Source organism: Quercus lobata, chromosome 2, assembly GCF_001633185.2.
Source record: "Quercus lobata isolate SW786 chromosome 2, ValleyOak3.0 Primary Assembly, whole genome shotgun sequence".
NCBI classification, from domain to species: Eukaryota; Viridiplantae; Streptophyta; class Magnoliopsida; order Fagales; family Fagaceae; genus Quercus; species Quercus lobata.
The window spans coordinates 19848745-19861224 of NC_044905.1; the positions used below are offsets into that span (position 1 = coordinate 19848745).

The 12480-nt window shown below is 33.3% G+C and overlaps 1 protein-coding gene across 1 annotated transcript; it reads left to right on the top strand.

Annotated features, from left to right (window-relative positions):
• Positions 1-3690: 3690 nt before the first annotated feature.
• Positions 3691-5435, top strand: LOC115977962 (UDP-glycosyltransferase 92A1-like). Its single transcript, XM_031099996.1, has one exon. It carries the CDS (start codon positions 3710-3712, stop codon positions 5249-5251), a length of 1542 nt encoding a protein of 513 aa, XP_030955856.1. The 5' UTR covers positions 3691-3709; the 3' UTR covers positions 5252-5435.
• Positions 5436-12480: the final 7045 nt, after the last annotated feature.

Sequence of the window (12480 nt, forward strand, 5' to 3'; positions counted from 1 at the left end):
TGGAAGGTTAACTCCCCTAAAATCTGTGATGCATATACCCTCCAACCATATTCATACTTACAGTAGACAGAAACCTTGGTCTTTTCATTAAGCTTGAACTTAATGTCCACAGGCTTTTGTACTGCATATTCCTTCAAGGCAGCCCTAAACACCTTTCCATTTGGAAACTTCATACCCTTGCATAACTGAGGGTTACTCATGCCAGTCTTCTCATTGAACTCTGGACATCTCACCCTTTCATCCTCATCCTCAAACTGTTAATGCTCCTAGTGTCATCATCATCAAGAGCTTTTTCAGCCCAATCATCATCATTAACAGCTTGATCACTGGCAGCACTTCTGGTTTCTTCCCATTATCCGTAACCTGCTCCTTCAAATGCTCTCCCTTTTTTACCTTTTCAGTATCTCTTTGATGCTCTTTTATATTGGGCACCTCATTGTTCTGAGCACCAAATATGTCATCAGGATAATCTGGTCGTTCATACCCTTCATCTAGCCAATCAGGTTCATCCACATGAAAATTTTCACTACCAACAGTTTGTCCATGGGTAGCATTGTCATCCATATGCACTTTTCCACAACCAACAGGTTGTCCACCCCCAGCATTGTCATCCATAGCTCCACCAACACTACCATCCCTTAAACCCTCAACAGGTTCTTCACTAACATCATTTTGGTTAACCACAAATGATCTAAGAGAGATAATATTGTCACTGCCCCTACTATGTTCACCCACTACTAGAGTCACCTCCTCACAATCAATATCATTATCTTCATCATTCATTTCCCATGGCTGATCTACTGCAATTGGTTGATCTGGTTCAACCATAGGTTCTTCAATAGCAATTGGTTCAGCTTCAAGTTCTACATAAAGTGTGATTTCATTTGTTGGCCATTTAGCATGTAGTTCACACATGTAGGTCACATCATCATTCGAAGTAATTAACCTTAACCCTTACTCTAAGTCACCACAAGATATTAAATAATAAATCCTATTGTTAATGGGTCCCCCAACATCAGCACAAATGTCTTGGATCTCAAAATGACTTAGTAGATCTGGATCAACATTACCCATTACAGATACCTCATCACCTACATACTCTAAACCAGGGTTCCACTTAAAATTCCCACTATGGTGAATAGTAAAATTAAAACGAATTTCAGCAGCCATCTGTAGGAGTTAAAACACATGCACAAACAATAGTAATTAAATACATAACCAACACCTACACATATAGCACCAATCATTGACAAAAGCAAAATAATTTCATATAACATAAAATGCCATTTAACGTGGGGTCAGGAGAGACAAGAAACACAACCAACTAAATAGTTTGTCTCCATGGGACCATAGACAACATAAACCCAAAATATTTCTAGGGACCACAATCATCAATGTCAACTATAAAAGCAAGAAATTATTTAACAGAAAACCACTAATTTTATAACAGAAAACCTTTAATTCGAATCATCTTCATCAATCATTACACATTGAAAAAGAACAAACACAACAATGGTAAACCCTACAAAGTAATTTCATGATATAGAGGAAAACCCAAGCTTCAGTACACCTCAATGTTATGAATTCCGTTTCGTTCTAACCGAAACGGGCAGAATTTCTCGTACCGGTATGCAAACCGGAACAAGAATAAACTCTATTTCACCTCGGATCAAATTCTGGCTAATTTCGGCCAGTTTCGAGTATTCCAGTCAATTTCGGATAATTTTGGCCAAAATGCCATTTTCAGCTGGAATGAATTTGGCTTTTTTTTCCCCCCTCTTCAATCTAACTATATTTTTCACCATTACATGTAACAGTTTTGAGTTTCACTGATTCTATTCTAACCCACAACATCAAATATAACCAAAAAAATCCACAACAATGAACATAAATAGTGAGAGAGAAAGAGAAAGAGTGAGAGGGATAAAAAACTGAAGGTGACCTTTGATAATTCTTTGAGCTTGAGGTGGATTACTCATAAAACTTTGACTTTCACAATGTTCACATATTTGTAGCACAAAGAGAATGGGTGGCAAAGAGAGTGTGGTGCCTTGTAAGATAGAAGTATAAAACACAGAGGTAGAGAATTTGAAAACTAGGGGCTTTATTCGAGTAAAAAAGGTGGGATTAGGTGGGGCTAGGTGAAATATTAAATGGGCATCCAAGTAAATAGTGACTCGTTTTTTCTTTTCTGGCAAATAGTATCTTTTAGGCAAAAATCTAACATGAGTTGACAGTTAAAAAGAGGAGTACCACTTGTTTAAAAAACACACACACACACACACACACACACACACACACACACACATTGTTAAAAAAAAGGCACCGAATTAATGGTATATAAATAACATTTTTTTAAAGGAATAATCACCCTATTATTCGCTTATTTGTGGTTACTTTGGTAATTAATTACTTATTATGTTTTGGAAAATTTGTTGATATATATATATATATATTGCAACCCCGAAACAACTCAAAACGGTACGTCAAAATAGGCCAGTATCAAAATATTCCGTTCTAGTGGACAAACTGAAACAACTTCCGAAACAGTATTCATAACATTGGTACACCTCCTCCTTGCTTGCAAATGTTCAGATTTCACTTTGGCAATCTAAGTAAAGGAATAATCACCCTATTATTTGCTTATTTGTGGTTACTTTGGTAATTAATTACTTATTATGTTTTGGAAAATTTGTTGATATATATATATATATATATTGCAACCCCGAAACAACTCAAAACGGTACGTCAAAATAGGCCAGTATCAAAATATTCCGTTCTAGTGGACAAACTGAAACAACTTCCGAAACAGTATTCATAACATTGGTACACCTCCTCCTTGCTTGCAAATGTTCAGATTTCACTTTGGCAATCTAAGTAAAGAGAGAAAGGGATTATGGGTTTGGGGATTTTAGGGATTCTAAAATAGAGAGAGGGAAAGAGCTTGTTCTTTTTTTTAAGGTTCTATTTGGGTTCTAATTTTGACTTATATAGTAAATGAGATTTTCTAATGGAAATGGTGGGTAACGGGGGTCTAACGGAGGCCACCACAAGTGGGTTAAGTGATAATTTTTAACCTACGAGTGAGCATTGTTGAAACGGGTCAAACCACAAGTGGGTAAAGTGCAATTTTCCCCCACGCCCCCTTTTTTTTTTTTTTTGGGAGAAGACCTGTTAAGAACTAAAAATAAATGCCGCTCACGTTGCCTCTACGTACAGGTCCTGCTGCAAATCAACTAGGTAAGCATTAGAAAGGGCAGTGAGAAAGGGGTACACGTAAAAAAACATGCCACCAACTTATTATTTTTATTTTTGAAGAAATTAATTTTTAATTAATATAATTATAATTATAGTACAATTGGCGTGACACCAGCATTGAATCGAGGTGGATAAAAATATTTTATGGTAGGGTTTTTTTTTTTTTTTTTTTTTTTAGGGAGATATTTTATGGTAAGTTGGTCATTGTAATTAATTGTTTTATATTTAGTAATTTGTCGTTTTAATTGTTATTATTATTTTAAATCTTACCATATGATATAGAACTCAGCCAACAAACCCCATAAGTTGAAAGATACCTTCACCACCTTCAGCCAGAAAATTGAAAAAATATATAAATAAATAAATAAATATATATATATATATATATATATATATTGTTGAAAGATACCTTCACCACCTTCAGCCAGAAATTTGAAAAAAAAAAAAAAAAATGGGGTCTAAAACTCATGAATACATAGTAATGCTACCATTCTTGGCTCAAGGTCATCTCATACCATTCCTAGCACTAGCAAGACAAATCCATCAAAGAACTGGCTTCACCATCACCATAGCCAACACTCCCCTCAACATCAAATACCTTCGCTCAACCATATTATCCCATGATCATGATCATGATCTCCACTCAAACTCTTCATCTGATTCCAATTTCATCCACCTTGCTGAGCTCCCTTTCTGCAGTACCCAACATGGGTTACCTCCAAACACAGAGAACACAGAGAACTTGTCACTCAAAGACATAGCAACTCTTTGTCATGCATCAATGACCCTTGAAGCTCCTTTCCATAGTTTAGTCCGTGATATAACAGACAAAGAGGGTAAGCCTCCTCTTTGTATTATATCAGATGTATTCTTTGGTTGGGCTGTGAATGTTGCAAACAGCATAGGTTGTGCTAGTATTAATTTCACCACTTGTGGTGCCTATGGCACTTCGGCTTATATCTCTTTCTGGCTGAATCTCCCACATCGTTTTTCTGAATCCGATGAGTTTGCTCTTCCGGGGTTTCCTGATAGATGTCAATTCCGTACCTCACAACTGCACCCATTTGCAAGAGCTGCTGATGGTACGGACACATGGTCTACATATATGCAGCCACTTATTTCATATTCATTGCAGTCTCATGGATGGTTGTGTAACACAGTTGAGGAATTTGAACCTTTAGGATTGGAAATTCTGAGAAAATACATCAAACTTCCTGTTTGGACTATTGGTCCTCTTCTTCCCTCAGCTGCCTCTAAGAAATGTTCAGACTCCAATATTTTTAGACAGCGTACCGGTAAGAAGCACGGGATATCACCTGAAAAATGCATTGAATGGCTCAATCTTCATCATCCAGGTACAGTTCTTTATATTTCGTTTGGTTCACAGAACACTATCAGTGCCTCTCAAATGATGGAGTTAGCTCTAGGTTTGGAAGCTAGTGGAAAACCTTTCATTTGGGTGCTAAGGCCACCTCTTGGTTTCGACATAAAAGGTGAATTTAGAGAAGAATGGTTGCCAGAAGGGTTTGAAAAGCGAATGAATGAAAGCAAACAAGCGTTGTTGGTTCAAAACTGGGCACCCCAGTTGGACATTCTGTCACATGAATCAATTGGTGCATTTTTAAGCCACTGTGGCTGGAACTCAGTGTTGGAGAGCTTAAGCCAAGGTGTGCCTATTATAGGGTGGCCTATGGCAGCGGAACAGATTTACAATTCGAAGATGCTGGTGGAGGAGATGGGGGTGTGTGTGGAGTTGACATGGGGAGTGCAGAGAGAGATTGAAAGGAAGGAAGTGAAGAGGGTGATAGACTTGGTCATGAACAAGAACGAGGGCCAAGGCAAGGAGATGAAAAAGAAGGCTGCTGAGAATGGAAAGCGAATAAGGGCAGCAACAAAGGATCAAGAGGAGGGGTCTTCTGTCAAAGCATTGGATGAATTTGTAAGAACAATTTTAGCCCAGACGACATTGGAGTATCATAATCATAAAATATAGTTTAGATTTGATTAGTTTATTTTATATATAGGATCTACAGATCTTTTGTGTTAAACAATTTGTGTACAATAAGTATTACCATAAATGGTTTGCTTCATTTTCTTTCCTGTTATGTGAACCATCCTAAATTCCAGTGTAAGAATAAGAAGGGGGAAAAGAGTTCTAAATAAAATCTGTATTTTTATTTTTGGGTGTTGAAACCGTGTTGATTTTATTCAATGTAAAAAAATAAATCTTCTCAATTTAAAATGAAAATATTCTATTTTATGATTTAAATTTTACTTTTATGTCTAAGAGTATACAAAATAACATGTTATTTGAAATTTTAAAAATTACATGCTGTTAAATATACCTATAAAATTGTAAAAATTTTAAAAATTACATGTTAATGAAAGAAACTCTAGTCATATATAGAGAGCTACAACCTACAACATTGCTTAGATAGGTTGACAATTATTTATTTATTTATTTTTGTAATTCGATAGTTACTATAAGAGGGAAATTTGAACTCTTAATGTCCCCATTAGAAACACCAAGAAATGCCAACTGGTTAAGTTATAAGTTAATTAATAGTATTGTACTCTTTATGATTTTAAGTACTCTAAATTGTCTTAGCGAAGAAAAAAAAATTCGAGGACTAAAAACTATATTAAAAAAAATGAAACTATGTACAATTTAACATTATTATATGTCCTATAATTAATTACCTAGGTTTTTCCTGAATAAGGTTCCTAATAGAGATAGAAGAGAATTGTAAGGGGGTGTATGAGAATCGTAGGGAAATTGATTTAATTCGAGGTAGTCTCCCTCTATAGAGAAATATTAAGAAAGAGAAGAAATGTTTATAAGAGAGAGAGAGAGAGAGAGAAGAAATGCACTAAACAATCAATTGATTTATTCTTCAATGATATCTAATGTTAAATTACAATTATGTATTTATAGGAGACTAGATCTAATCTTATTGGCCCACGTGACTCAAGATAATTAGTTAGTTAATTCAATATGTGCTCTATGAATTAAGCTATGGGGGGTAAAAGACCGGGAAGCCCATGTCAATGTTTACGTTGGGCCAAGGGCTCAGTCCAAGGAAAAACCCTTTCTCGACCATGGGAAGAACCCTCCTCGGCCATGGATGTAGCCGAGGACAAAGGGAGCAACCTGCTACTGGTAGTGACACTTTGGGTCATTCCACGGAACAGGAAATGTACTAAAACAGAAAAGAACAACAGAGAAAATAGAAATGTCTAAGGGAGAGGCTGTCATTATTGCATTCAGTGCCTTGTACTTGATATAACTATGCTTTTTTGCCTTTAAAACCACTCTCAACCACTGGAGGGAAGAGCTGATGGGACAAGTATCAGCACAAGGAACCCAATTCAGGAGGAAGGAAACTACTATAAAAGATGGTGGAGAGAGACAGAAAGGGGGGGGGGGCGCTGAAACCCCTATCACACAAGAGGCACCAGAAAAAGCTCCTTGGACCGTGCTGAGGACCAACCCTCTTTGATAAACCCAGTTCATCTTAGCTTGATCGTGGAAAACATCATGTTAACTGTTGTCCATACACTAAAACCTAGCTCTTTGACCCACTCTCTACAAATTCATTGTAGCGGGCTCACTGGTCTAGGGTCCCATACATCTTGGGCCGAAAAACGTGACCCTACATAAGCAATGTGTTAAATGAGCGATTAAACTAAGATTATTTTAATTAATTAAAATTCAAGATTATTTTTAGGGATGAGTTGCAGTATGATCTTAGTCATTCATTGTTAATGATTGTGGATGAATGTTTATATGTAACCCATAAAAAATTTGTAATATATATAAATTTTTCTTTTTCTATTTGACATATAAACTACTGTAATTTTTTTTTAAAAAAAATGAGAAGCTGGTTAATTTATTGAATAGAAGAAAATAGTTCATCTTGAGCCAAAACGGTCTCAGTTATTCAGTGAACTTTTTATAACCAAACTACATCTTCTAAAAAAAAAACTACATAATCATAATTGTCTCAATCATTCAGATACTTCTTCTAACCGGAGTACATAATCAGATAAGCCTAGAGCATGCTTGATGGGTTGGCTTGTTCCCCTCCCTTTTCACATGTGGGAAACAAGTAAAAAGTTTGTGGCAAAAACTTGGATTCCTAGAGATTGAAGAAATTGTATATGGGTGTTGTGAGAAGGCTTGTCACGCGAAATTGATAATTAATATTAGGGTAAAGTAAAAGTTTTGTCCCTAATCTTTACATTGTTTTTCAATTTGGTCCCTATCATTTCAAATGTGTCAATTTAATCCCTACCTTTTTGGTATCGTGTTAAAATAGTCAATGCCATTAAGTAGTGGATGGAAAAAGCATAGCTAACAGTGATATTAAAATTTTTTTATTTTTTATTTTATGCCATATTAGCTGCTTTGTAAGATGCCACAAGTCCTTAATTTATAAAATAAAATATTTAGAATTAGTTTATTTTCAAATTTTCAAAATTTTCTTTTCTTTTTGTTTGATTTCTTGGTAACCAAACACAAAGACACATTATAATTTAATAAACTTAGAAAAAATAGAGGAAGCCCAATTAAACAGGACCCACACCCACTCATCAAAAATTCACCAAGAGGATTGATCTCCCCATAATATGCAAGTAATTCAAGTTGCCTAATGATGCAAATCATGATCTTCCAAATGCCAAGCAAATCAACTAAACATCATTGTCACATACTCTATCAACGACGTAACCCCCTGAATGTCCTCCTTCATGAACTTTAACAATGACCTATTTGCCCTCAACACCCCTCATATTCCAAGCAATCTCTCCCAAATTCACTCACACCCTCAGTGCCACCAATACTTTCCTTACACTTCTTCTTAGAGCTAAATTGCACGAAAGCCAAACCAAGCATGCATGTCATCTATGTACTCCACCGTAGCTTTCCACTAGGCATGTCTTCCCATTCCCACTATATGCTTTAGCTTTGGCGTCACCAAAGCCATGTAAGAGGAAGAAGAGGTGAGAGAAAAAAAGATTAGAGAAATTCATTTATTGTTTAGTGTTCCTCTACCAGAGGTTTTTTATGGCCAGAGAAATTATGAAATCCTTGGGAAAATGTGGGAAAATGATGGAAATTGGGTTTTGAATTTTGAGTTTCTAACCTATTTGGTTACCAAGAAAGCAAAGAAAAGAAAAAGAAAACTTGCAAATATGAAAATAAACTAATTCTAAAATATTTTATTTTTAAATTAACGACACATGGCATCTTATATGGCATAAAAATAATATTTTAATCTCATTATTAGTCACATCAATTTTTTCCATCTACTACTTAACGGCAATGACTATTTTGACATAATATAAAAAAAGGTTAAGGATTAAATTGAAATATTTGAAACATTAGTGACCAAATTGAAAAACAATGTAAAGGTTATAGACCAAACTTGTAATTTACCCTTATTATTATTTTTGTTTGGATAAAACATGAAATTGCTAATTTAATATCTCTTACTCTTTATTAAATATATATATATATATATATATATATATATATAATACTCTTTAACTTAATGAAATTTTAAAAATTAACATGTTTTGAGGAGTAGCAACTACGATCTCTTTAGGGTAATTATATAGTATTTCGAGAATATAATAAATATATATTCTTTCCTTTCACATATTAATGATCAGTTTCATTAATTAATTTAGGGTAGGATTCACTTTTCTTATGAGGTCTTCTCAAATTAAACTAAATTGAAAGGTCTCTGATAAGGTATAATTTTTTTTTTTCCTGCAAATCAATGCGTTGAGGTTATAAATAAATTTAAGGACAAAGGTTTTTTTTTTTGAGAAATAATTAAGGACAAGATTGATATAGAATTAAACTTGTTTGAAGAAATTTTTTCTAACTCAAATAAGCGAATTTTCATTTGATTATATAATTATTAAATAATAACTACTACATATCAATAATCATTAATCATTTAAACTATGAATGAAAAAAATTGCCCATCAAAAAGAAAAAATGAATGAAAAAAATTGAATCCTTGTCCGAAAATTTGGAATACATAGAGGTTCTGACCTTATTCCCTTCAAGTTCCCAACATTTAACTTGTTTGTCATCACCAGAAGACAAGACAACATGTACATGTACATGTACATGTACATATATTCTTGCTGCTGACAGTATGGGTTTGTCATCACCAGAAGACAAGACAACATGTACATGTACATGTACATATATTCTTGCTGCTGACACATATATTCTTGCTGCTGACAGTATGGGTTTGTCATCACCAGAAGACAAGACAACATGTACATGTACATGTACATATATTCTCGCTGCTGACACATATATTCTTGCTGCTGACAGTATGGGTTTGTCATGTACATGTACATATATTCTTGCTGCTGACACATATATTCTTGCTGCTGACAGTATGGGTTTGTCATCACCAGAAGACAAGACAACATGTACATGTACATGTACATATATTCTCGCTGCTGACAGTATGGCCTACAATTGAAAACACATTTTTTTCTCATGTTATTAACTCGTCAGTGGTATGGTCATTATGCACACCATTGTTAGCCAACAGAATTTGATCTATCATTAATAATTCATTGATTGGGGATTATTTCTGAAATCCATGGGAGACACTGAGGGGTTATTTCATCTCAATGACTCATTATTCCCACATGTGCCAATTATTTCATGCCATATATGCAAAATTATTTTTTTAATATAAGATAAAAATTTCATTCTAGCATAATCTAGGTATATATGTATATGAAATTCTCTCCTAGAGATTTAAACCAGAGTCCTTATCCTTCCATATGTATTCAAATTGATTTCTCAAAGGAAAAAGTTTTGGTCTAAGTTAGATACCACCCTTCCGTTACACCGCGTGGAATGTAAACTAATTATTAGTGCAAACACAATAATAATGAAAATAACACAAAGAGAAACTAAATAATACTTATTATTCCACTTTTCACCTCTCCCTTGCGCATGTATCTAGTCCAATATCTGAGTCAATTTATATTAGCCCATTAATCACCATAGTTAAAAAGAATAAAATAGTCTTTCTCCTTTTCAATGAGGGATTAAACAATTTCACTAACTCCTCATCTTCTATATTTACTCCCACATCTTTTTACATTTATGTTGTAATATTTATTCATTTTAAATAATTAATATTAAAATGCTCCAACACTAATGGAAATAGATAAAAAGGACATAAAGTAGAACATTTTGTATAGTTTAGAGTAAAAACAAACATTTTAAAGTTTAAGGACATAAACCAAATTTTTTGTTAAAATTTAGGGATTAAAACAATATTTTAGCTTTTTTTTTTTGGATTGATAACACATCAAATTTATAAAATTCAAGTAATGAATTATATACAATAAATCTAATGATACAATATATTCATAATTGTTGAGTTAGCCAATTATATGCAATAAAAATAATATTAGTGATGGTCTATATAAAGATGATTTTGCGTTAATCACATTTTTGGTAATCACAATTCTATCAATATTTTAATCAGTTATGAACATACAAAAATAAAACAAACAAATAAATAAAAAGATACTTAGAAATTTGTTATTTATGTAGGTGTAGCATTGCTATAAATTGTATAATCACTCCCCTGTCAAAACATTAGTGTAGACTCTATACGAGTACTCCGAGGAGAGAATCCTTTCCCCTTGCCCAATGCCCATGATGCCTTACTGATCAGTTGAGACCATCAATATAAGGGAAGCATGAAATCATTACAGGAATTCTTTTTTATTTGAGAATCATTACAGGAATCTTGTACCACGAAGTTTGATGTTAACATAAATCCATATTCTATTGTATGCCACTTTGCACACAGAAATATTGTATGCATATCATCAGCAAACACTATCAATAATTTGTTATTATGTTACCATTGACTGATACATGAAGATTCCTGAAATACTCGAGAGCCAAAATGGAAGCCATGGTATCTTTCTTCCCCAATCTTCGTTTTTTATTTTTATTTTTTTTTATTTTGATAATTTATTCCCTTTTCTTTTGATTGTGAATAGAGCAAAACCACTAGGTATGAGTTGAGTAGGATTTCGATTATGACTAAATCAGATATGGATCAAAACGGATATAGATTAAAAGAAATTAAAAATTAAAAATCTAACTAGAATTAATGACTGAATGAGTTTCACTTCTTCTTTTTTTCTTTCTTTCAATATAAATAATAAAATAGTAAAATTTGAATAAGATATATGTCTTTATGATTATAGTCTGAATATTTGGAAAAAAATGGGCAAATGCCCCTTTAAAAAAAAAAAAAAAAAATTTAGTATTTTGCCCAATTTTCCAAACTAATTAAGGAAATGCCCCTCTTTTGAAATTCAATTTTCTCAAAATTGAGTTATTAAAAAAAAAAATTCTAGAGCTCTATAGTGGCATTTTAAGGAGCCTATAGTGACGTTTTAAGGACCTATAGTGGCATTTTGTAACTCAATCTCCATGAAGTCGAGTTACATGTAATTTTTTTTCTTTTTTTTGCCTATAACTCAATTTCAAGGAGTTCGAGTTTTAAATCGTCACTATATGTTCTTAAAACATCACTATAGGCTCCTTAAAAACGCCACTATAGGGCTTAACTCGATTTTGAGAAAATCGAGTTTCAAAAAAGGGACATTTCCCTAATTAGTTTGGGAAAGGGAGCAAAATGCTGGATTATTTTTTTAAAAAGGGCAAAGGCCAATTTTTTCCCTAAATATTTATTTCAATAGTTCAATACTCAAAATTAATTCCACAAAAGGTTTTTTTTTTTTTTTTTAAGAACGTTTGTCATATATAAAATATGAAACGAAGTTGTTAGGATATTTAGTGTTGGCTAAATTTTGTGTTAAACATTTCTGATGTAATTCCAATATTTCTCTATATTTGAATTTAAGTTTAATTGTAATTGCATTGTGTCAAAGAGGAATGAATTAGAATAAAAAATAAAAAAAAACGCCACTATAGGGCTTAACTCGATTTTGAGAAAATCGAGTTTCAAAAAAGGAACATTTTCCTAATTAGTTTGGGAAAGGGAGCAAAATGCTGGATTATTTTTTTAAAAAGGGCAAAGGCCAATTTTTTCCCTGAATATTTATTTCAATAGTTCAATACTCAAAATTAATTCCACAAAAGGTTTTTTTTTTTTTTTTTAAGAACGTTTGTCATATATAAAATATGAAACG

Coding starts and splice junctions, on each gene's coding strand:
- LOC115977962 (XM_031099996.1), top strand. CDS start 3,710: ATGGGGTCTAAAACTCATGAATACATAGTAATGCTACCATTCTTGGCT.